This window comes from Diaporthe batatas, assembly GCF_019321695.1.
Source record: "Diaporthe batatas strain CRI 302-4 chromosome Unknown Contig00013, whole genome shotgun sequence".
Classification (NCBI taxonomy): domain Eukaryota; kingdom Fungi; phylum Ascomycota; class Sordariomycetes; order Diaporthales; family Diaporthaceae; genus Diaporthe; species Diaporthe batatas.
Genome location: NW_025408560.1, coordinates 405,502 through 430,999, shown reverse-complemented (window position 1 = coordinate 430,999; position 25,498 = coordinate 405,502). Strand labels below are relative to the sequence as shown.

At 55.8% G+C, this 25,498-nt stretch overlaps 4 protein-coding genes across 4 annotated transcripts; 2 read left to right on the top strand and 2 right to left on the bottom strand.

Annotated features, from left to right (window-relative positions):
- Positions 1–6,698: 6,698 nt before the first annotated feature.
- On the top strand, positions 6,699–8,765 carry KVR01_010455 (uncharacterized protein; the record flags this gene model as incomplete). The annotated part of the gene is made up of 2 exons (XM_044792410.1): positions 6,699–6,953; positions 7,026–8,765. 2 exons carry the CDS (start codon positions 6,699–6,701, stop codon positions 8,328–8,330), a joined length of 1,560 nt encoding a protein of 519 aa, XP_044640614.1. The 3' UTR covers positions 8,331–8,765.
- Positions 8,766–8,854: 89 nt separating this feature from the next.
- Positions 8,855–11,714, bottom strand: KVR01_010525 (ubiquitin-specific protease UBP1). Its single transcript, XM_044792868.1, has one exon. It carries the CDS (start codon positions 11,466–11,468, stop codon positions 9,384–9,386), a length of 2,085 nt encoding a protein of 694 aa, XP_044640684.1. The 5' UTR covers positions 11,469–11,714; the 3' UTR covers positions 8,855–9,383.
- Positions 11,715–11,949: 235 nt separating this feature from the next.
- On the bottom strand, positions 11,950–17,293 carry KVR01_010136 (uncharacterized protein). Its single transcript, XM_044786721.1, has 8 exons — positions 16,772–17,293; positions 16,584–16,685; positions 14,746–16,522; positions 14,498–14,669; positions 14,359–14,388; positions 13,282–14,200; positions 12,685–13,220; positions 11,950–12,624 (listed from the first exon to the last, which is right to left on the bottom strand). Exons 1-8 carry the CDS (start codon positions 16,861–16,863, stop codon positions 12,377–12,379), a joined length of 3,876 nt encoding a protein of 1,291 aa, XP_044640295.1. The 5' UTR covers positions 16,864–17,293; the 3' UTR covers positions 11,950–12,376.
- Positions 17,294–18,009: 716 nt separating this feature from the next.
- KVR01_010528 (uncharacterized protein) lies at positions 18,010–23,626 on the top strand. The gene is made up of 2 exons (XM_044794658.1): positions 18,010–18,374; positions 18,453–23,626. Exons 1-2 carry the CDS (start codon positions 18,257–18,259, stop codon positions 19,160–19,162), a joined length of 828 nt encoding a protein of 275 aa, XP_044640687.1. The 5' UTR covers positions 18,010–18,256; the 3' UTR covers positions 19,163–23,626.
- Positions 23,627–25,498: the final 1,872 nt, after the last annotated feature.

Genomic DNA, 25,498 nt, shown 5'->3' with positions numbered 1-25,498 from the left:
TCCGTTGACGTTGCCGAAGGCCCAGCCGAACAGCCGACCGGCTCATCCTATCAGCATTTTCCCCAAGCACCTCACAAAAAGTCCGGGCGGGCTGCGCCGGCACAAACACTCCCGCATCGGATCGAGGGTTGAGGGTTGGGGAGGGTCTGGAGGCGCGAACGGGTAGCTGCAGACAGCACAGTGCGACTCGGCACCTTGGAGAAGGAGCCCAAATCTTATCAGATCCGCCACTGTCCGTCCGACATCGGTGGTCCACACATTCCCTCGGCTTCGTGCGTTAGCGCGAAATCGTGCTCCGTTCCTTCCCACCCCCTGGGGAGCTGACCCTGCTTGCCCTGCTGGCGAGGAGAGCTGATCGATCAGATAAGATTACTGCCTACCAGCTGGGCAATTTCATTTCCAACCGTGTCTCACCGGCTTACACGCCATCCAACCCCCAGCTGGGGCTGGTTTGGCTTTGTTGGGCCAATCACCCCTACCTGCCGCTGCAACCCTCCAAGCCGGGCTGCCTGGGCGCGCCAGCTGAGCCGGTTCGAGCTGCGGGTTGCCCAACCATGTACGCGTATTCGTTGGCATGTTTTGATGGGTGCTTTTTGTTTGCCATTTTCTACCCCGGGCTAGGTACCAGGCCCCTGTTCGACAAGACTGTCTACCTCTTTGTCGCTATTAGCGTTCGAGCCTTTTTGGTAGCAGGAGCAGGGCCAAGGTTCACGCAGCTCAGTCATTGACCACGCCCAGCAACGCAATGGACGCCGGCTGATCGGTGCTAATGTCGAGGAGACCAGGACATGTGTCACGGAAACGTACGACAGCGTGGAAAACAGGAATCCCGAGCACTTCTCCCCGGGACGTCCGGCCCATACGGCAACTATCGTGGAGAGCCAAGCAGCTCATCATTTCAGTGTCCCATGGTCCATCTCATGGTCGTGCCCACTGGGACAACACAGGACCGGAGACAACCTGCCGGGGACTAGACTTGACGTGTCAGAAAGGTACTGTGTGCTTGGAATGCAAGACTGTGGCCAACGACACTGACCATGGTGGAGGGGTTCACTCCCCGGTCGCTTGTCAGGGCAGCTGAATCTGTAGGACAACACGCTGCCTCCAACATCCACTCTGGCCGAACACGGACATTGAGTTATCATTCTGCCATCAATAAGACAAGCGTGCTTGTGGACAACTTGCTAGTTTCCCTCGGTCATCGGTAGATTGTGTTCAGGGATGGAAATGCCACCCGATGTGTTCCGAGGCCATGTGGGAGACGACCGCAGGTGAGCCCATACCGTCCCCCTCTGCAACCAACCGGCCCTGTCCGCGGTGGCAGAGGCACACGTGTGGAAGAGGGCTTCTTGCTTTCCGTTCTTCATGTCTCATTCCTGCTTCCAACATGCCACACAGCGCAAGTGTGTGTCTCCCGCAATTTTGCCCCTATTCCAACCCCTTTTCTCTCCTGTCGTGTTCATCTGGCACCTGTCCTGCGACCTCATTTCATGCTGCTGCGGTTCGCCAACATCAGTCTTGGTTATCATACATCTTGTCCCAGCTGTTTTCGGCCTCAATGGGCAGTCTGGGCGTAGTTGGCCTGCCGTACCCGACTCCCTCCAACCCCTGCTGCCGTCACTTGGGTGAAACAGTCTCTCCATACTCAAGTAACTTGTGTGGAGGAAAAACAATGACGCTCTCTCTCATTCCCGTGCTCAAGACCACTGTTGCTGGTCATGATCTCGCAGGAAGGTGCGCTGGCAATCTTCAAATATTCAACCTGTCAATGAGTAGCTTGGGTAAGAATGGCGGCTCGAGGATGACCAACTGGAGCTGGGAAGTCCGTACGCTTGTAGCCGAGACCTTGATGCCATGCTCAGACCCAATCACACTTGTGTTGTTGGGTGTGGCTAAGGGCCACAAGGACAATGAATCAACACAATGGAGGCCGAAGTCACCCTCGCGCCCTTTTGTCAAGAAAGACCATCATCGTCCGTTGAACATGACCAACACATGCAAAGGACTTGGTGAAAGGCCAACCATCGACGAACCGAGTTGGCAGTGGTGTCCTGGACTTTATACCATCCAAGCAGACCGATCGCCTGTTTTCGAGACGCAGTCAACCCTTGAACTGAAGCCGTTCCCTCCAGAGCGACCATGTTAGTCAATCGCCACACCCGACGAAGGGAGGCGTGTCGATTAGGAAGCAGCTGGCGTGTGTCTTCAGAATCCTGCCTTACCTGCAGTCGCCGGAGTGCTGAGCCTCAGTTTCGAGCATTCTCAAGCGTCATTGCTCCTAGCCGAGAAGAGTCGGTGCTTGCGGATACCCCTTTTGTCTTTGGAATGGGGCTGTGATTTAGGTCACCTCTACACTCTCAACCGCCTGCCAAGGACGAGAGGTCTTGGATGGACAACGCCCCGAACCGGACCCGATCTGTGCCGTCACTCCGTGCTTGGTCACCGCTACTGACGGTAATTTGAGGCCGCCAGATTCCGGGGGGAGGGGGGGTTGATCATGGCGGTTGTCCAGTCAAGCCGCCAGCCGAACCTGTCCCATCTAGTCACTTTCGTAACTAGATGGCGCTCCAAAGACTCATCGATCTTGATACCCGTGTGGCAGCCGGCAGAGACACGCGCGCGGCTACAACAAGGGGTATGATACAAAGTACCTATATAGAATCATGTTGTTTCCTGGACTCGAAACCTCACGGTAAACGGCGACCCAGCGCCGTCACTGATCTCCTCGTCGTGTAATAATAGCTGTCGTAGGTTAGAGTGACCCCGGGAACTGGCTCGCAGGAGCCGTGCTATCCGGCATACATCCCAGTTCTGACGGAACGGCTAACGCAGAAAGCACTCTTCCTCGCGCATTGAGAACGGTACTCCCAAGGCCCGAACGGCCGTCGCGCTCACCCTGGTTTACTTCCCTGTTGTCCTGATTAGCATTGACAACTTCCCACAAACAACTCAAAGTCGGGGAAGGGAAATACCGACTGGGCCGGCTCACAAGCTTCGCGACCATGAGCTCGATTGCGGTAACGGTTACGAGAAGAGGAATTACCCAGCCAAGTAAAACGGCCAGACGGGGTGGCAAACCTTGGGAACTCGGGCCCAATTCATCCCAACTACGACAACAAGACTTGCCATAGGGCTGGTCCTACCCCGTGCTATATAGGCTTTGCCGCAATGTCTTGTGTCCGTGAGGCTCCCGGTTTCGCTTTTCCTGAGGCTTGTGCGTCCGGGAGCCTGGGCCAGCTGTCTTGTCTCTGCCTAAAATAAGTCGAGCCAAGCCTGCCTGTCGCAAGAAAGCATTTTATAGGATCAATTGGCATAGGGGCATTTACGTGGCACCACTTCTATCACATTTTTTCTACGTCATTTTAGGATTAACCTCTATTTTGTTCGTCACTGACATCCACAGAACTGAACATGCCTGTTGTGGAGGATTTTGTTTGCCTTTGATGATCTCCAAGCGGGCGATGGGATGAAACACGCGAGGAACATTTCCGAGAAACGCTCCCGTCCTCCCGTCCTGAGGAATCACGCGCCCCGCCGACATGCTCGCATCTTGCCTTAGGGTAGTGCGTGACGGGTTGCTCTCACACTTGTGTCGTTGCGCTTCTGCTGTTGTGGCAGGGAGGGACAACGTATCCTCCGGGCAGGAGTGAGAGCTATGCGCGCCGAGGATGCCCGTGATGCTTGTGCAGGTCCAGTTCAACCGATGCCAGTGCAATTTGATCGTCTGGAGAGGTGGAAACCTATCGGGCAAGCTTTTTCGTCTCTCACAATTCAGATCAGCTGGCAGATCGTGCAACGATCTCGACAAGGCAGGTTGGATAGCTGCAGGCTGTGCAAAAGAAGGTGTGCCAAGCTTGTGTAGATCGTGTGCTTGTTGGCGGGCCGGCGGATCGTGCTCAAGTGCTTGTCGTTCGTGTCACGCTCGATCCTACTTCCAAGGACATGTGTACGTCTCAGGGCTCGGTAATGGAGATTTGCCGTAATACACAAGCCGACCGACCTGGCCAGAACTTGGCACTGCCATGTTCAATGCTCGAGGCCTGCTTCCAGCTCTGTTCATCTGTTGTGTCCAGGGCAGGCTACGTCACTGTGTCGTTCTAAAGTGGCCCAAGTCTTGGTGATTGCGAAGTTCGGCCTGCCACAAGGCTGCGAGTGCATCTGGTCCGAAATGTTCCCAGCACTGTTACCAGACGCGGGGCGGCAGGGTCTGATACACATCGTCACCTGGAATAGTAAGAGCATGTTAAGGGCATGGTGCAGCGCTCGTCGGAGTTCCCGGCCGCGCGGAGACAGCCGACGGTAGGTATAGCCCTATTCAAAGTAAGGCAGATATGGGGTGCCTTGTTTGCTTGGGACCCACAGCCCGGCACTGGTGACACATGCGGCTCAAGTTGCCCACCCACTCGGTATGGATCCTGGGGCCAATTGGGATGAAAAGGTCTTGGCAGGAGCAGGTCATATGTATGCTTGTGACCTCTCATGTTTGGAGCGGCTAGTACCGTTACAGCCGTTACCTCGACGTAGAAACCTGGATTCTGGTTCTTTTACCCTGTTCGTCGGAGCGGACGCGATTGTGGTTTTTGCATTGTTGTCTACGCGTGAGCATCGGCAAATCTACGATGCGTGGCGGGAAAACACAGGACGAAGGCCGGGCGAAACCACGGCGGATGGGTGAGATGTTTGACGAGAACCAGACTAGCCGAAATGCTTGCTCGAGTGAGGATGACAGCATGCCACAGACCACGGCCGCCTGGTGTGCGCCTGATCTGCCGCTTGGCACTGCTTGTGTGCGGTGCTCGCTGGAACCGTTGGTACGTGATGGATCTTCGCATGTGGAAGCCTCGACACTGTCACGTTGCAGTGGACACGTGTGGCACGAGCATGGTCGGGCAACGGCCGAGTCCCGGAGATTCGGACTACGGACAGGACAAGTCAGGATCAGTAGTAGCATGCTGAGTTTTGAACCCGACATATGTGGGGGTGAGTTGTTACAAAAGCTTGTGTGGCTTGTCACCTGTTGATTGTTGCTTGATACACGGTGGCTTCTAAAGGGGCGGGGAGACGGGGCAAGGGCGTGGGAGAAGGGAGAAGGGAGGATGAAAGGTGAGGTCCACTTTTACCGGTGATGCGGCTGCGACAGTGGAGTCAGGGACCTGCCAGTTCTGGCAGGTCTGGCACAGACTGGCAGTTCTAGGGCTGATAGTCCCCACCTGCGGTAAATCCCCGGCTGTTAGCCGCGCACGAGGGCCAAGGCGTGGGAAGCTATTGTGTGCAGTCGTCTGGGCCAGGTTGCACTAACAGGATCGGCCAGAGTGGTCCAAGCGAGATCTTGAAGCGCGGCTGAAGCTGATCCCGACAACTCCCCTTGGCCGGCTCGTTTCAGATGGCAAGAGCAAATCACGTCTCAACCCGCTGGGGCTCGAACGACGACCGACAACCTCGTTCCTGCCGCGGTGTGGCACAAGTGAGTGAGTGCCACGGTGCCACGGCACGGCAGGCGCAGCCAGGTGCTACTACTACCCGCTGTAAGAGGAAGGAAGTCTTTCTTTGCCCAGGATATTGTGAAAGGTACGGAGGTACCCAGGTTCCTGGTTCCCTGACTTCTGTTACTTCTCTTACAACCTGCAACGGCCGCCTTGGTCTCATCCCAACCCGGCTGGGACCCAGGCTGGGGCACGACAGAGAGAGCCATGGCCGTAGGTAGCTGCCAGCCGCCTTGCCTTGTCTGTCTTCTGAAGCGATGCCAAGCTTCCGGCACCACCACGGGCCATGGGGCCTCGCTGTCGTGAGCCCAAATCGGAGACACTCAGAGTGTAGCAGACCAGCGCTGCCCTGGCCTGGCCTGCATTCTGCTGCACTCTGCCCTTTGCCATATGCGCGGACGCCAATTCCCGTCATTTGCCTGCTCGTCTTGTCTTGTGCTGTGTGTGGGTTTCGTTTCTGGTCTCTTTTGTCTCATTATTCATCTCGTCTCCTCCATCGCCGTCATTGCCGTCGTATCTTTTCCTCCTCCTCCAAGTCACAGTAGGCGCCCATTCGCTTTCTCCGCCTCGCCCACTTCTCCCGTACTTGCCCCTTTTAGCCATTCCAGCCTCATCGGTCCATCATGTCTGTGCCATATTAGCACACGGCAGCCGACGGGATCTCACTTGGCTACCAATGCTGGGGGTGGGCTAACTGCTTGTTATTGTTCTTGCCCAGCTTTTGTTCCGTTCCGTTCTGTTCTTCTTCCCTCCTCGTGTCGCCCCATCGCCTCCTCCTCCTATTACCCAAAGGGGAACATCCTGGACTCGACCGATCTTTTGCCTTCCCTTACCGGATGCGATACTTCGTCATCTCTTCTCTTCTTCCGCACGATAACAATCCTTCCGTTTTTCTTCCGGCTCCCCTCCCTGGGGCTGTATATGGCCTCTGTCTTCTCTTGTATACCTACTTGCTGGCCTGCTGTGCTGGCGCCGAGCCTTCTTTGTGCAAACCTTCTTCCATCATCTCTTCTAAAGCAACCTCTTGGACGCGAACATACTTCTGTTCCTGCATTAGCATACTTCGCACATCTTCTTGAAATAGACAGGCGGTTCATTTAGCAGACGACGACTTCGGCACAACGACTGGTCATGTGTCAAGCATCGAGTGTAACGACGAGTCCGATGGCAGCCTCACAACCATCCACATATTCACATTGTTGCCCAGTCGCACCAATGTCCAACACATCCACCCTAGGGCGCTACTTCAAGATGGAGTCTTCAGTCGACTTCATCTCATCCACACCCGTCATCGTGCGCAGCCAGCACCTCAGTTACTACGTCGCCATCGGTGCCATACTATTGGTGGCATGGTTTTTCCAATCATCACAGACGAGCAAGACCAGTCGAGTAAAGGTGCCTTTCTACAAGGCTTCAATATTAAAATGGTACTTCGATGCCGAGACTCTGGTTCGGGACTCGTACTCCAAGGTACAACACACTCGCACATACGGACTGCGCTGGACTGACAACGGCTAACTTGTACATCAGTTTCACGACAAGGTATATCAGATCAAGGCGACAGAGGGAGTGCAAGTCTTGGTGCCGGCCAAGCTGGTTGGGGAGCTCAAAGGTCTTCCCGAGGACGTTCTCAGCGCGACCGAGGCCGTCAGCGAGGCCTTGATGAGCAGATACACCAAGTTCTGTCCCGAGAGACACCAGGATCTGCTGGCGACTTTGGTGCGAACAAGACTAACACAGAATCTGGCACGTCTGATCCCGCAATTGAAGGAGGAGGTTGAGTACATCACCGCGACCGAGTTCCCCGAATGCAGGGAATGGACGCCCGTCAAGTTCCAACCATTTGCCCTGCGGTGTGTCGCTCGAACAAGTGGACGCGCCTTCGTTGGCCCTTCGATCTGTCGCCAGGAGCAGTGGATGGGTATCAGCATCAACTTTGCAGTGCACATATTCCTCTCGTTGGTAAAGCTGCAGTTCTTCCCTGCCTGGCTCAGGCCCATCGGGCAGTACCTGGTATCGGACCTCGGGAAGCTGAGGAAGGACGAGGCGGAGGCCAAGGAGATGCTGATCCCCATCATTGAGGAGCGTCTGCGGGATATGGACTGCCCTGGCTACGAGAAGGCAGATGACCTGATTCAGTGGCTACTGGATGCGCTCCCCGAGGGAGAGAAAAGGGACTACCAAGCTCAGGCAGAGCTGCAACTCATCCTCAGCGCCGCCTCGATCCACACGACCAACAATCTCCTCGTCGACTGCGTATATGACCTCGCCGCCAACCCGCAATTTGCCGAGGAGCTCCGACAGGAGGCCACTGCGGTGCTCGAAGGCGAGGACAACGGCTGGGCAAGGAAGGATTCGATGAGCAAGCTCAAGAAGCTCGACAGCTTCATGAAGGAGGTGCAGCGCCTATCGGGCAATGTGACCTCGTTCATTCGCAAGGTTGTGCAGCCCATCGACCTATCCGACGGCACCCACCTCCCCGCGGGCACCAAGGTGCTCGCACCGCAGTGCGGTATCAGCCACGACGAGCGATACTTCCCGGATCCGGACCGCTTCGACGCACTTCGCTTCTACAAGATGCGCCAGCGCAGTGAAGACGATATGAACAGGCACCAGTTCACTAGCATCAACGACACCAACATGAATTTTGGAGCGGGAAAGCACGCCTGTCCCGGACGCTTCTTTGCCAGCAACGAGATCAAGATGATCCTGGCATACTTCCTTATCAACTTCGACATCAAGCTCAAGGACGGAGAATCGAGGCCAAAGGGCATGATGCTGATGATGTCAAAGACACCCGACCCGAACGCGGAGATTTTGTTCCGGAGGCGGACGGTGGCTGCATGAGGGCATCGCGCTCCGCCGATGTCAGCACCAACCAGTTCGATGGGAGCTGTTTCGAACGTGATGAGCGAGCGACTTGAACGACAAAACGATGATACCCTGGATAAGTAGAGGAATTACACCCGACACGTCCCTCGCCCGACTTTACATATTTCTCTTCTGCAAAACATCAGTCGACGAGCAGGAGGACGTGGAGGCATGCATTGACGGCCCTATAGAGCCGGCACAGAGCCGGCACGCCTGGAGCATAGTGGCATTATTCCAGAGGCCTGAGAGGACCCAGGGTCGGTCCCCGCACGAGGGAAAAGAGCCAACGCGGCATACAATACAAGGCATGGGCCTGGAGCTCTTTTGTCGAAAACGGCCTAAACAACAGACCATAAATATTCTAATGTACATAAACAAAACAGGGCTTGCCGTGGGAGGATGGCAAGCGCGAGAGGGGATTTCAGTCATCCAACTAGTGGGCATTTTTCACGCTCACACACACCCTTACATGCACCCATATAGTCATGAGGGAGTTGGTGTCAAGTAGGCGCAAGCGGCATGTGCACGCTGCATATTCTTGAATTCAGACCTCTGCCTGCATAATGAATAGCATCCTTCTTATCCAAAGTGGCCGTATTTGTTTCACGGTAGTGACCAAAGTAATCAGCGAGTAAAGAGAGGGAAAAAAAGGAGGCACCAGCAACTGTGATTTTGCATCCGCATTCGCTCCCCCTCTTGTTCTCCATAGTGGTAATAATTAAATGGGAAAACCGCAAGCACCAGTCGGGATGACTCCAGACTCCCGGGACACCCCGACAAAATATGATATAAACATGGTCAACAGTATCTGTCTGTCCGCTTTGGCTCGAGACAAACTCTCGGCAATGGCGGCCCCTGCCGCAAATCGTGCGGGACCTAGACCTGTCCAACGCCAACGCTATGCAAAACCCAAGCCCCTCGTCCTGACTGACTGTTCTCGCAGCAGTTTCGATTCTTCTGGTTGCCAATAGTTAGCTTTTTCAGGGAGGTCATAGCTCCTCCCAGATACGACACGATCCCCCATGAGCCCTACCCATCCGAGAGGATCCCAAACAGATTTGCCGGACTGGCACCTTGCGGGTCCTTCTCGACGACAACGGACTCCTCCACGGCCTTGTTGGGCTCGGTGGGCCCTTGGGGAGCGCCGACCAGGACGGAGTTGGGGTCGACGCAGTCGTAGAACAGCATAAAGACCCCGCCCTGCTGGAGGACTTGCTCCTCGTCGACCTTGTAGACGGTCTCGTCGCTGAGGCGCCACCATTTGGAACCTGGGTCGTCGTCATATGGCTCTTGTTCCATATCCTCTGGCGGGGTTCTCGCTTCGTCTGCGGCGCTGCCGTCGTCGTTGGCACCGTCGACTTCGTGGGTGGTGTTGTCCTCTCCCACCAGGTTTGGTGGTGAACCCAGATCTTCTAGTTCATCATCCGTCTTGTCGACGTCGTCCAAACCTGTGTTACCTCTCTTGTAGCATACGTAGTGGCCATTCTCGTGCCTCCCGTAGTGGGTCACTACAGCTCTGAGCTCGTAAATTGGCCCTGAGATCTTGGACGGGTGCGCGTCGCCCGCTACCATGGACGCTCTCGCGTCGAGCACCCACCTCTCCTCATCGCAGGCAGTTTCTTGGGAATAGTCGCCCCCTGACTTGTTCGCGACTGCAGCCGAGGCGGCCGACCTTCCCTCGGCACTGCCGATACACCAAGGGCCCAGGTCCAATGTCTTGGGGAACTCGACCGCCGCGAGGTTCTTGTATGAGCTGAAGGTACTCGGGTCGAAGACGGAGCGGTTCATGTGCATCACCAGGCTCGGCGGGGGTCTCCCTATCACAACCTGTTTGGTCTTGGTCGAGCTGACCTTCTGCGAGTCGGGGATCTTGAGCTTCTTCAGGATCTTGTCATCAAAATCCTCGTCCTCGAGGACTTCCTCGATGGCCTGTAACCTGGCTGCTGCCGCGGGCACGGTCTTGCACAGGCGCTGGAGCCCCTTCCGGTATTCGAGAAGGGTGCACTTGACGCATTCCACCCCTTGGATAGGTTCGAGGCGCACGAGGTTGTCGAGCAGCTCGAAAAGGTCATAGTGCGCGATGCCGACCTCGAAATTCAGGGTGAGGCAGTTGAAAGGGATCATGGAGAGACCCTCGGAGTAGCCACATGACATGCATGCGACGCGCTGGGCCGATAGGCCCTCGAGGGGGTTCCGAAGCGTGACCAGCTCAGAGCCGGCCTTGGAGAGCATCGGCAGGCTCTGGTAGCCGCTGTCGTCGCTGTGCTGACTGGCAGCGGTGTCGTCCTTGTTGAGGTCTGCCTCGAAACCAGCTTGTCGGCAGGCGGCCTTAGCGGTCTTTTCTATGTCCTTGTCAATCTGGTCGACCAGCCTCGAGAAGTACTCTTGCGCGTCTTGTTGCTGTATCGTGCTCATGTTCTTGAGGACGCCTGGGGTATACAATGTCTTGCCATTGTTGGATGTGTCGTTCAATTCGGCGATAAAAGACCACAATGTCCCGGCAGTGGTCGTCTTGTCTATGGCTGGCGGCTGCCCGGAGGCACTGGCGCCGCTGAGGTAACGAGGGAGGTGTTTCAGAGAGGCCAGGCCTTGCAAGATGCTGTTCTGGAAGCAGGAGTTGTCCCAGTTCCCCAAGCCGGCGGGCTGGTCCGACTTGCCCCTGGGCCCCGAGAAGGTTTTGGACAATGTGCGCCGGCCAGCCTCGGACACGGAGGCGACTATGCCACCGTTTTGGTCGGTTCGCAGGATCTTGCGGAGGACATCGCTCTTGGCGGCGTGGGTTGTGGGCTGTGGTTGAAGCATGGGTATCGGAACCAAGGGGGGGTTAACCCATTGGTCGACGGCGTAGAGCAGGCCAGCCGGGCAGACGAAGACGATGCCGTCCCAGATGAGGTCGCCCAGGGGGGGTAGCTGTCGGCCGCGGGCGGCTGCTCGGTTCTGTGCGAGCTGGTAGACGACCGTGGCCAGGAGCACGAGGGCGGGGAAGAGGACGCTGGGCTGGAACAATCTGTCCCAGAGCTTCTCCTCGGAATAATAAGCACCGTAGTAGGGGGTAGGATTCTGGTTGTGCACGGGATCGTAGCGCCTCAGGTTCCGTGTGGTCGACGAGGTCATCCTGAGGCTTAGTTAGGCGCAGGATACGAAGGCCAACGTTGATGCACACGCCGGCCGCATCTGATGCAAAGTACGGAGTAACGACGGGTCGGTTCAATCGGGAGCTTGTCAGATATCGGAGCAGGGGTGGGACTCGTGAGAAGCCATGTCCGGACCGTGATTTGGAGCTTGCAGTGATGCTGGGCACGCAGAAGCAGAGCAGCCAGCCGTGGCGATTGTGTGTCGGGTCAGAGACGTCTTTTGTTGGTGCTAGCAGCCTGGGTTCGCGCGAGGAACTTTTGGGTCGAGGCGATAAACAGAGAGACCCACTCCCAAGCATGGGAATGTGGGGTGGGGGGGGGGGGCTTGGGTGGTTCGTGCAACACTGTCTGAGCTCAGGTGCAGGGCGGACCCGCAAGCGCCTTCTCTAGGGCGAGAGGCGCCACTGAGGCGTGCAACCGGACTGCTCAAGCGAGCCTCAATTTACTGTGTAGTATGTATATATTAAGTACCTAGGCATGCATCCTACTTTGTTATGGCGATAATACGTTCTGACTTCGAGGAACTGTATATAGTCGACCTATCCTTGCAGCCACAAGTCCTTCTCATGGGTTCGGATTGTCTGCCTGTTGATTTCTGTGCCTGTGCTCAAATGCCATCTGTGTATTTCGGTCAATTCAACTCGCCCATTATTCTGCCAAGTGACTATCGGGAAAAGCAAGCAAACACCATTCGCCACAATACCCCAAGGCAAATCGCCATGTACACAACCTGCCCGGTTGACCGCTGATCTATAGAAATGGGGTATCTCGTTTCTCGCACTCCTGTATGCGTAAGACTCTATGACCACCTGGGCAACTCCGCAAACAAGGTTCCATGCGTGTCAGTTCATCAAAGACGAAGTAAAAGAGGGAAGAACAACCACGTGTCTAGTTGTTTGGGGTGCTTCTTGAGGCTTTCTTCTCCGCGTAGCCTCCAAGTGTGTGTTTCAATGATTTCAGATTCACCGGCTTGGTGAGGAACAGGTCCATCCCGGACGCGATAGCCTCTCGTTGTATTGTAGCCGATCCGAGCCCCGTGAGTGCGATGATCGTCGCGGGCTCGATACTGTCAGCCCGCTCCAGTTGTCGTATCTTTCGGGTACTTTCTAACCCATCCATCAATGGCATGGATATGTCTGAGTCGGCATGTGCGGTTAGCAAAAGCGTCGCTATCCATACTAAGGACCATGGCTTACCCATTAGCACGAACCGATACAACCCAGGATCGGCCGTGTACATTTGCAAAGCCTCGAGCCCGTTAGAAGCCATATCATAGTCGTGGCCCAGCTTCTTCATGAAGGAGGCCAAAATCTTAAGATTGATGTCATTGTCATCCACAAGCAAGTACTTGGAAGACGGCTGCTCCAAAAGCCCTGTATCCTCAGTTGTCGCGTTCTGCCTCTGCCTCAGAGGCACCTGGGCTGCTCTGGACCCGCCCTCTGACGGTGATGCACTGACTCCTTGGACATCGGTGCCGCCAGAACCGGCGTCGCTCGGCGTGGATGGCATGGCCCGAATCGCTGACGCACTCGATGCGCTTGATGGCCTTTTGGCCAGTTCGGGCGCTTGCATTGGGTCTTCACCTACACTTCCTCCCGTTGCCTCTTTGTTGGAGCTAAAAGAGCCGGGGCCGCTGGTGTTCTCTTGGGCTTCTGAAGCGACTTCTGAAGGCCGCTCCGTTTTGCTAGACAGGCTGAGAAGCAATGATCTAGCCAATCTCCGCGGTCCAACACTGGTGTGAAGCTTAGCAGGTGATCCAGTCCTAAGAATTGCTAGTGGATGGGTGCGCTTACGGTTGAGAAATGAACTCATTCAGCTCTGACTTCCTTGGCGAATGTGTGAGAGAATATGCTGTCAGCGCACTCTGACAAATGACCACTGTCGGCAATGAAAATTGTTGCGTGTGTTCATCAGGGTCATTGAAAGCCCCCTCGCTACACAGGAAGACATCAGGTGGTTCCTCGTGCACAGCAGCCACCGGGATTACTTGCATGCCGAGCCAGTCTCGGCAAAGCATCTCCATGACCGCTGATTCCGAGACCTGTGACGACAAATCAGACGTCTTGTCGATGATACGGTCGTAGCACCTATCAAATCCTTTCAGACATATTCGGAGACCTTGTAGTTGCTCGAACTGCTCCGAAAGGTTGGAGACCCGTCCGGTACTAGTGGGGGGCCGGCGGAGGGGCAGCTCAACGCGCGCTGTGGTCCCCCGGCCGAGTTGGCTGGTGATAGCTAAAGAGCCGCCGAGGCTCCTGCTAATACTGTGCACAAGACTCATGCCGAGTCCCGTGCCTGGTGCAAGACGGTCCTCCTGTGTGAACGGCTTGAACAGGTCATTGCGCAAAAAATCCTCGGTGATTCCTCTGCCAGAATCCGAGATAATGATCACGACCTTGGATCTCGATACCCCATCGCGTGCTTGTAGTTCGACCTGCCGCAAACTAATCCACACGAACCCTTTCTGGGTGAATTTTAGCGAGTTTCCGAATATGTTCATAACAACACGTCTCAAGGCTCCTGCTTGTGCCCGGAATTCCCAAGAGACGGTGGGGTCCATGTCTAGGTAGACAACAAGTCCGGGACGGTTGGGTTCGGGGAAGTATGGGTTGTGCCCAAATGCTTCGGCTGCGGCATTGCTGTCTAGGCGACCCAGCGCCTTGTTGTCGTCGTTGATATCCTTGTCTTTCTCTTTCAATTGAGCGACGGACACTGTGTGACATCAGTCAGCGATGTGCATGAGCGCAGACGGCCTGGTCAAATCCAAGCACTGGGAAGGGACCGAGAAATGAGTCGACTGTCATGATGACAAGAAGCCAATCTGGATATGAACAAAGGTAACAAGTAGTTGTGTAGAACGCGGTACGTACTTCTTTGAAAGTTGAAGCCAGCGAAGACAGCTGCAAGCTCATTAGTAATTGTAATGATCAGACCGTGCTGGGCAGCGAGATCAATGGGTTACTGGAGCGCCCTTGGATTCGGTTGAAATTTTGCACAGCAACAATTTACCTTCCACAACCTCTTCCACGAGGATATCTACCTGGACCTCGGTCGTTAAGGACATCATCCCAAGCCCCGTTAGATTCCGTCCACCGCCAGACTCAGACGGCGATTCCCGTCGTTCTTTTCGAGCGAGCCTTGAAGACGCCATGAAGGTGTTGACTTTACTGTGATCGAGCAACTGTGACAGCAGTGTTAGAACGCTCTAAGCCAGTAGCAGAACCAGACGAATGTCAGGTAAGGGAGGGGGGACCAACATGATCAAGAGTGTCTAATAGTGTCCGCCCTGATGTTTCGACAATATGGATCGCGTCCCCTTGGAACGCATCAAGAGTGGTGCCATTGAGCAAGTCGACAGCAGCGATAACACCATGGAGTGGAGATCGTAGTTCGTGGCTCAGGGAGCTAAGGAAGTCACCCTTCACCTTGTCTGAATTCAATGCGTTTAGTCGGTGTATCTCACCCATCAAGGTCGTGGCATATGCCCGCAAATAGCTGAGCTCGCCCTCTGTCGAGAATAGTCTATGGCGAGATGCAGTCCAGATGAACCCCCCAGCAAACCACCGCTCTTTGATCTGATCCCACAGAGGGAAGACCGCCACACTTCTCGCGCCGGGAAAGAGGGCCGTAATGGCCTGGGCCTGACCCTCAAGGGAGCTAAAAGGCCGCTTTGATCTCCTCTTTCCCTTGACGTCGGAGGGAGCACTAGACTTTTGGCGCGGCGGAGAGAAATGTTTCGCATCGTCGGTTTCGGACCCCCCCGATAATGGCAAGCCATCGGGGCCAAAATTGAATATTTTGCCAGCCGGGTAGCGTCGCAGCAGATATTTAAGTAGTCGCTCTGGGACCAGCGTGTGTTTGGAGAATGATGCAGCGCCATCTATGCTGGAAGCTCCAGTGGTCGAGTACCCAAATACTTCGCAGTAAGACGTAGGCTCTCCGGTAGATGGTGCTGACCGCCCCATTGGCAAATCCTCGTTGCTTGATTCTGCCGTCGACCGCCCCTCGTTGGAACTTGTTGAGTCCCTGGACTTGCGATCTTCGACAAGCCCACCAAAAGAACCGACACTGGCGTCGAGAAAGAGGGCCCCTTCGACCTCTACAGACTCTCTGAGGATGTTGGCCGCACGCGAAAATGTTCGTCTGAGCTGCGCGATGTGTGGATCAGGCATCATGACACTCACGGGCCGGTTGGGAAACGCGTTTACATCAATATCATGCGCTGCCGCTTCGACGGTGGATCGTGGTGGGCTATCCCTCTGTGGAGCAGCAGTAGGTGGGCTGGTATCAAGGATGGCTGACCTTCTGTCAGGGGACCTTGAGCCCAAGAAATGATGCCGCTCCTGCTCGGGGGTTGGATCCTCGATACTGTCACGGTCTCGCTGTAAACCTTGCTGTCTCTGATTCAAAGAGCCCTCCTCCTGCCCAGGTGCATCTTGAAACTGCTCAGCAGATGAGGAGAGGGTGGCCTGGCCCTCAACGAAGGAACCCAGCCCACGCACCATGCGCTCACCACGGTGGATGCTCTCGATGGCGGCCCGAGACTCGACATGTTGCCAGGTAATGCTAGCCATGTCGCGCATGAATTGTTTGTCCGCATCACTGAACTGGAGCTCATCCCGTGGCGACTCGTCGAAGACGTGATACACACCAATGTTGATACCCTTGTTGGAACGAATGGGAACCCCAGCGTAGAAGCAGGCCTTGGGCCAAACTTGCCTGCAGAAAGCCTCGGCAAAGCACTCGTCTTGGCTAAGGTCGGGCACAACAAACACAGGCGGTAAGGGTGTAGAGGCCTGATCCGTGGTGTTGTCATGGTGAATGGTAGGCGAGCTTTTGAGGACGTGCTCATTCGGGCATCGTATGCCACGAGGAACAGCGATACCCGAGAGTCCAAGCTGGTGCGACTCAGGCCGGACATCGGGGCTGAGGGCCAATGACTGGGTAGCCTCGGCGATAACATACTGATAATTGAGGTCAAAGAACGAGATGAGGCACCGCGAGACGTTGAGCCTCAAGGCAGCGAGCTGGGCACTGTGCAGCTTGTCAGATGATGGGCGGGTTGGGAGGCCAGGAACGGGGTGAGAGTACTGACAAGGCAGTCAGACCAGCATCCGGGCACGGGACTACTTGGCTGGGGTCGACGGGTCGCTGAGGGTTGATGGGGACTGTATTGCGTATGAGCGAGCTCGCATACCTGGGACGCACAAGTCAGCACCACCGTCCATAGTACGACTCAGGGTGTGTCTGGCAGGCCAGACGACGACCTTGTGACGGCCTCACTTCAAAGTCTCTCTGGTACGTGAGCCCTCGCTGGCCGGGGCTGCAGACTGGCCCTCGGCGGATGAGGCCTGGGCAGCCCTAGATGACTCCATGTCGACAAGAGACAAGAGCGGAATCAAGACACGCAGACAGGCTCACGAGGGGATTCGCAGGCGGGCTGCGGGACTGGAAGCATTGGCACTGACTGGCCTGGAGCAGCAGGCTGGCCGGTAGAACCAGGGCAAGTGTGGGATTGTAGGCATGGGAGAGTGGCAAGGGTTGGAGCAGAAGACGGGTCAGGCGCATCGGGGCGGACAGAATTGCCATGGCAGCTGGGCAGGCAAGAGCAGCTTGAGCAGGTGGGAGGAGATGGAGAGGCGCCACCTGGGCTGCTGGGTCGGCAGCCGATCTACTTGTCACCTAGAGAGAAAACAGCTAGGGTCTTTCTGCTCTGGTGCTCTGAGCCTTTGGGCCTTGGGCCTTGGGCCTGGGATCTTGGATCGCATTGTGGGTTAGTTAAGAGCAGGGGACAGTGGGATTGTGAGAATTGCATCCAAGACGTCCAGAGCCGCTTTTCAGACCAAGATCTAGACCGGCTGACTTGGGCCAGCGACGAGGGTCCCCTGGGCTTCACCCCCGAGCTAGCCACCACCTGCCACGGCCCACCAAAGCCTGTCGCAGTGGGCAGGGTGGCAAGCTGGCAAGGTAGGTACCTAGGTACTTAAGCAGCTAGGCAGCTGCTTGGCCCCTCACCTTCAGGCCCGTCGCGAGGCGGCGCAATACATGCCAGATCTGCAGGACCGACTGACTTCCCGAGACACAGATATGTACTGTGGCAACGTGAAAGTTGTCGAAGCCTTTACCCGTTCCCCAAGGCTGCTGTCATGTCATTTGTGTCATGCTCTTCCATTCTTATTGAAACACTGGAGCGTGGCAATGCACCGACGGTCAACGCAGACAGAAGCCAAGCGATCGAGATCAGGTTCAAGCTGCAGGTGAAAGTGGAGGGGAGCCATTGTGTGGATGATGCGACGGAAACAGAATCGCACAAACAATGAAACAGACCAAGGACTAGCTAATAAGTGCAAGCAAGCTATAAGCAATATGCCGAACACATTAGAGACTACTATGTTTTGCTGCAAGTGAGGTGCATAGCCCAAAGCGGGTTGCGAACCATTTATTCACTAACCGGGGCGGGGCGCGCCGAGTCAAGGAAGGAAGCTTGCCTGGGGGCCGGGAGCTGTCACAACAACGCGTTGGTCCCAATGCCAACCGCCCTTGCTCTGTCTACCGCGCTCAACCATTTTCATCCTTTCAACCTTTCAACCTTCCAACCTGTCAACCTTTCAAACTTCCCGCCCACTCCTCCACTTCCACAGATCCCTTCAGCCTGGTCGCATACACAGTGTCTTGACCCTTTAGCTTGACCCGCCCTGGTCGTTGCTTTCCCGCTGCGCCCACCTCACCAACTGCGATATCTAACCCTCACACCCTACCGCCGCCGAAATGACAGACTACGCGAGCCTCAAGGTCCCTGACCTCAAGAAACTTCTCCAGGAGCGCAGCCTCCAACAGTCAGGCAACAAGGCAGACCTCATTGCGCGACTACAGGAACATGACAAAAGTGGGTCAAAGTCAAGCAACCCAGGGCCTAGTACCTCCGCCCGCTCAAAACCCAAGCTGACAAGAACCCTCACTTTAGGCCAGGCCGAGGACGTGATTGACTGGGACGACGATGACACTAAGGTTGCCACTGCCGCTACCAAGAAAGACGAGCCCAAAGCTGCTGCTCCTGCCGCCGCAAAGGCACAGGCGGACACCCCAGCCGCACCACCAGCTGCACCTGTCGAGGCCGAGCCTGCCAAATCAGCCCCCGCCCCTCCTGAGGAGGCTCCCAGTACCGAGACGGAGAAACAAGATTCTGCCAGTGCGCCGGTAGAAGATGGCGCGTCTGCCCCGACCGAGGAGAAGCCAGCCGAGCCCGCTGAGAGCTTCGCGATTGGCCTGGAGGCAAGCAACGCCGACGAAGAGCTTAAGAAGCGCGAGGCGCGTGCCAAGCGTTTCGGGATCACCACTGATTCTAACTCTGAGGAGGCAAAGAAGCTCGAGCGCGCCAAGAAATTCGGTGCCGACAACTCAGCAGTCGTAAAGGGTCTCGATGCGGCTCTGCCCGAGCGTCGCCCCAAGCGCGGTCGTGAGCAGGGCGACCAGGCCGAAGGCGGAGGGAAGAGGCAACACTCAGAACGCCGCAATGGAGGGCAGAACAGGTCTAGAGGCGGTCGTCGCGGTGGTGGCCGTCCCAGCAGGAACGAAGGCGGCGGCGGCGGCGGCGGTGGGAGCAAGATACTTGCCGACCCCACCGAGAAGGCGAAGGCTGAAGCTAGGGCGAAGCGTTTCGGCGGCGGCAATTAGGACATGCGGTCGCAAAGCGTTCTTTCCAGTGCTTCAGAACAGGTCAAGGCCGAGGCCAGAGGCCGGCGATTCGGCACCAGCGCCTATTATCAACCAACGGGAGGCATTCTGGATGATCCTGTGGAGCGAAAGAAGTCCATGGCTCGAGCGAGACGATTCGGTACTGCTGAGTAAGATGAGACCTGCGGTGCTCCTCCCCGGGGTACCTGGTCCTTTGGTACTGCCTGCAACGGCACATGGTGGAACGTCACTGGCAGGCAAGCTCTGCGACTGGACCACTGAACCATACCCTGACACCGGCTAGTTGCGACAAAACACCAGTTACACGTTGAAAAACAGCTGCGCCCGAATCCTCGTTGAAAGTAGTCTTTGTACACTTAGGAGGATCATCGCGACTAGGGAAGACAGTGATTCTTTTGGAGTTCGGATTCCGCTGGCGTCAGAGACGCCAGAGACGCCATTCGTCGTTTTTCTTTCAGTACCAGGACAGGATCAATGCTTATACCCATAACTCACATTGGCCTTGGCCGCCCAATATACCTCCTCTTGAAAGGAATCTCTCTCCTTTCCCAATCGCCCATCAGAACGATTGATATGCTCGCCATTGTTGTCCTACAGCGGAGGCCACAGCAGCAGGATTACAAGCCGCGGATGGGAAATCATGGAGAATGAAGAGAAGATATCCTGGACACAACCAGTGTTTTAATTCCATTCCAATCCCCAGTGTTGTCGAGGTCATCTTCTACGTTGGAACGCCAACCGTATCCAGGTTGCAGATCGACGTGAGGAAAGTGGTGTTGAATCCAGCCCATGCTTCCGAATTGGCTCGCATAGAGCGACAGCAGACGCCGCCGTCCTTGTTCGATCATGCAGCAAAAGTCCGCGGTCGCGTTGTGCGAATCCGCGCACAATGCACCCAAAACTTATGCTGGGTTGCATGAGCCATACATATATATATAGGAGGATGTAGCCGTCCACGCCTGCTGTGCCAGGACAAGATGACTTTCGTGTCCATTGTGAAGCGGCCCGAGTCCTATAGGGTCCTTGAGCCTCCCAGAGTGCTCGGGAATCAGCTTGTCCTTCCGAGACCATCCGCTCCGCGACAAGCTAATTGAAATTTGGCGGTTGGCAGTCAGTAACTTAAGCAGCCAGCTATCACCGAATGCGTGAGAGACGGCTCCAGCGGCACTTCCTTACTTGGTGGACGGACCATTTGAAGCAACGTACCCGCACGGACTTGATGGGACCGAGTTTCTGGCACCGACGTCTGCGATAATATCGGGGTAATTTGTTTCTCTTGCGTGGACTGAAGCAGCTTGGACTGAAGCAACTGTGATTGATTCCGATGCATTCGACGGAAGCCGCTCACTGAACGATGCGAGATGCGGTCATCATTTACTCGTGGGCCATCACATCACGCACATATTTGTAAAGAGCTTGAACTTGCTGGCCTCATAACCAAACTTCCACGAGGCAGGCTCGGTCTGCCGAGGGCATATCTGCGCAGCCTCTGACCAGTGACTTTCCAGTCACTTCTCCTACATTCTACAATATCGAGCGAGGCCTTGGACCTTTATAATGCTTGAAGAGCGAGTGATAATGAGGTCCAAACTCGCGCGGGTCGGGAGAAATGTCAAGAAAAGCCCGTCAACGGCGGCACAGCTGTCAACGCTATCTGCAATTACAGTCGCGTGCAAAGTCTGACGTACCCAAAGAAAACACTAACACAAACCGTTCATATTACCAATGATAACGAACATGGCGTGTTTCTCGTCGGAAAAACAAGGAATGATCATCTCGGGCACCAAGGAGGTCGTACTACGGGAATCCTCGTGAGCGCCCACGCTGGAGCGAGATGGGACAGACATGGACGTCAAGGGAGGCTCCAGGACGACTGGGGCGGGGCCCAGGATTCCGGTCCCAGTGGTCTCACGTATTTTTGCGATGACACCAACAGAAGGATTCGCAATTCCCTCACAGTACCACGATGTCTGCCACCTCCCACAGGTCGCGCTTGGCGCGGAGAGGCTACCCGAGCACGACAAGGGCTGTTGGAGAGTCATTTTACATTACGGAATAGTCTCCACTGTCTGTTGGTACTTTGCCGTGGCAACAGCGAGCCGTCAGCTTCAGTGTTGAAGTCGACAACGAACTGCCGGCGTTCAAGTTGGCACATCCGGTGACTGTGCAAAGGAGCGGATGATTCATGGGGAATGTGCAGGATCAGTAGTGTGCATAAATGCAGTCAAAGTTGGCTTCCCCACCTGTCACAGCGGATCTCTATTTTGAAGTATCGATACGGCCAATAATCCCAGTCAAGGTGCCCGTGTGCCGTGTACGCGCTGTTGCGACGTACCTGGTGATGGGCGCACAGTTGATCTTCAGAGTTGTTCTCAATTTCTGGCTCGACGAAGACCGACATCGGACTCTTTGCGAAAGTAACACACAAAATAACACCACAGCAGCTAGGAACCGGCAGAAGTGCGGTCGGCAACACAGATGGGTGCCATCCGCGCAAGCAGGAATTGCGGCGGTTGGGCCACAGACGAGATGAACGCCGGTGGATTGATATGCTCGATCCCAATCTCATGGGTGCCGAATCAGGTGACCCAAACCTCATGTGGTGCACACGCCTTGTCACGCAGCAAGATGCGTCCCTATCACACGCGTTCGAGGGTGGAAGAGGGTGTACACAAGTAGTGTGGGCATCCATCGGCAGCAAACTTGTTTACCCTAATAAGCGCTGGATGTGGATCATGACTGCATGCATGCAGCCAGCCAGCCCGCAGCGGGGCGTCGCCGAGGGAAGGGAAGTGTGGGCTGCCCGCACCCTGTCTAGTCCAGACACAGTCGGGTCAAGACTGTTGGTGTGTGTAGTGCAATACGATAGTGCTGGAGACAGGATGGTGGGCCTCGATGTGATGCTATTCGCAAGAATGGGCGTTGGTAATCGAGAGTGTGGATACCCCCCAAACGTGCGGAAATGATCGGTGCCCACTCGCACTCAGCGGCATCTAACTGTGCCAGCAACAAGAAGACCCCAGAGAAATCCCTGCTGGGGCCAGCAGAGGGCCCGGGACCTATCAACGGGCTCAGATGGTGAATCTGAGATCTCATAGGCCACTAGGCGGCTGCTCCCATCTGCGGGTCGCCCCTTTTGGTGAGCCGCTGTCAGTGCCAGGCATGGCCCGAACTGTTTGTGGGAGATTTGTTGACATGTGGGGAGTGATGAGAACTGATTGCGAATCTGTCTCCTCTTGGCCAACAGAGTGGATATTCGCGAAGTCCCTTCCTTCAGTCTCCACAAGTGGAGGGCCATAATGTCTCGACTGCCGGCGTGCAGAGAGAGGGCTGAGGGTCCATCCAGCATGACCTCCTACGCCCAGTACACTAAATCCTCGCCTACTGGGCGCGACTGTTACCTCGCCTCACTTTCAGAATCCTACTCAGCTTCACAGAACCCCCACGACTCAGCGCGGGAAATGGACCTCGGGAGAGGAACGCGGGGACGCCAGGCCTCGGTCGCGGCAAGACGGGCAGGATGAGACACAGATCGGCACGACTTCGGACGAGCCTGTCCGGTCACGTTCCAATTCCCATGGCGCCTGAGGTTGTATCCAGGGGCGTCGCCGTCGCGCGTTTGCACTGCCGTGGAACACATGACCTCCAGATCTCCTGAGGAAGAAACTCACCGCTCGAAGTCTATGGGGTCCCCTGGGGTTGGTGGGACAGAGGACGCCGCTCACCGTTCAACAAAGTCTAGGGACCAGCCGAGCCGAGGTTGAGGAGAGAACTGCGAACGTGTCTCAGACAGAGAACCTCGGGGTGCGTGGATTGGCGAAAATGACGCATGGGCTGGACCCTGCTCACCGAGATGTCCTCGTGACACCTCGCTCTGAAGGAGTCGGCGGCAGCAGCAAAGCTGTACCACCGCGCGCGCGAGGAGGGCCCTCGTCTCATCCTTGGGTCCCGCTACTGCGGCGCACACTTTTCCTTGCGATACACAGCATACCAGCCCAACGATGTTACACCAAACTTGCTACAACTTGTGTGGGAGAATGTTTGTAGGTGGCGGTGGTCATTCACAAAACCGCAGTCGCGCATGGTGCGCCGTACCGAGTGAGGTTGAGCCTATGCCCAGCAAGAGTCATCGTACTCGGGAGGGCTCCAACCAACGGGGTCTTCCATGACCTGGCGCTTAAGCTCGGCTACCCAATGGATTGTGCTTGATGGACCCCTGCTGGCGGGAGAGGTTATGAGTGGGGACTGGCCCCAGCTCAGCAATGGACAAGGGTTGCCAGTCGAGATCTTGTTCGTGGTTTTTCGAGGGTTCAATGGTCCTTTGGGAGACGGCTGACAGAGGAGCCGAGCCCAGAGGATCAGGAGACGAGAATGCGTATGACGATGGCAAGACGTGTCATCATCGTTTGTAGGAGGCTGAATCAATTCTGAATCAATTCTTGATTTCTTCTTGCCTTGATGTGTTTGTCTGGCTTTCCCCTGTGCCACGTCACCAGCCTCACTTGCCCAGCCTGGTCAAGTTCCGGCTCTCAACTGTGGCGGAGCAGAGGCACGACCCCGGTAGTTGTTCACTTTGGGGTGCTTCCACGCGATGCACTCGCCACAACCGTCAACCCACTTTTCGCCGGCTCCGACGGCGAACCCAGGGCTCATGCAAGACGTGCACAAGTGCGGAAGTGCCAGTGCAGCCGGGCGTCGTAACGGTATCCGTACGGCAAAGCCTTCTGATCTGCCCTTAGGTGCTGCAATAAGGGTCCCATTTTTGCAACCGGGACCGCAGAGATTTTCTCTGGTCCCTTCCTGTTTGCCTGTATCTGCCAGGGCTGCCTGCCTGCGCTGGGTGCCTGTCCGCCTGGGCATGAACGGCGTGTTGCCAGCGCACCACAATTGCCACGGGCTACCGGGCAGGCTGAGGAGTACACCGTGACTCTCAGCTTTCAGCTTGCCTTGCTCGCTTGGCCTGTCAGGCGTGGCATCCTGCGAACCAGGAGATTCCGGTACCTGCAGATCGTGATGCAGCGTGGAGACCCATCTCATATGGAGTGTCTAGGTCATAGTCGCAAGGGGCTTTTGAGCACTGGCCTTAAGATAAATAGGATTCTGACGACGAATAGACATAGTCGGCTTATCGCGCTTGATTGCACTGCCATGATCAAGTACAGCGCGCAAGCATCCCAAAGTTTTCCCTGTCCCTGAGAATTTGATTGGCCAGAGTTAGCCTTAAGGTAGTTGCCACCCAGCTTCTCTATTGAGAGTACTTTCAAGCAAACAGTGGGTACTCTCCAGGATTCTTGTAGATCTGTAGACGACGGCCAAATTAGGAGGAAAGATACTGCTGACTAACTTCATGTACTTGCAAGGAAAACTTCGGGATGCTTGTGCGCTGTATCCAAAGCTGGTGGACGATCGATGGATCTATTCTATTCTTGTCGAATGTTGCAGGTCCACGCATCGGTCACCATGACAGGTCAGATACGGCCAAGGAGATCAAGCCTGGTCGTAATCCGCGCGGGCGAGTTATTCTACATTGGTTGCCTTTGACGTGATTAATGACATACACAAGCTTTCGGCAGCGTCCCCCGGGTCGCACGCGTGTGAATAGGCGTTAGTTGCGTACATGATCCTCCGCGCCAATATCACGTCGAAATTTGCTGCGTCTGCACGAGAAAGAGAAAAGGGTCGTGTTCACACCCTCCCGGGACCCGGGAGAAGGTTTCCAAGGCCGGACCACTGCCGCGGTGGGTGTGAGGGTGTTTCGATGAAGAGTGCGAGAAGCGATCCCCGGCGCTTCAGTCACGCTTGACTAAGGTGTTCAGACTTTTCCAAAGCTGCTCTGCAACACAACGCTTTGGGAACAAGAGGGGGAGCCTCAATTAGAAGGGGGCAGGGACAAGAACTTGATGTAAATCGCCCGATTTGGTATAATTCAGGGGTGGTAGGGGCTCTAAAACCTGTGATTGGAAGTTTAATATCTCGGACGAGCCAACCAGAGCGCGGGAACGGTGATGGAACTCGAGCTTGGCTTCCTGCGAATCCACGGCGGCACCTGGATTCTCCTTCCGGAATGGCAGATTGATTGTAAAGGGGGGCTCGAGGGGAACTGTTCCGGTCTCAAAGATGCAGAGAAAGCTGGTTTGGGCGGATTTGGATGTACGGAGTACTGATCAAGGGGCGGCGACAGATGAGTCATCCGTACCTATTGAGATGGAGCATTTGCGACGCCCTCGGACGGAGACGACCAGTCTGCCAGTGCTGGGTCCAGTATCAGAAGCCATGGCCGTGCGACTCCAACTGACCCAGGGTTGGGGCGTGCCG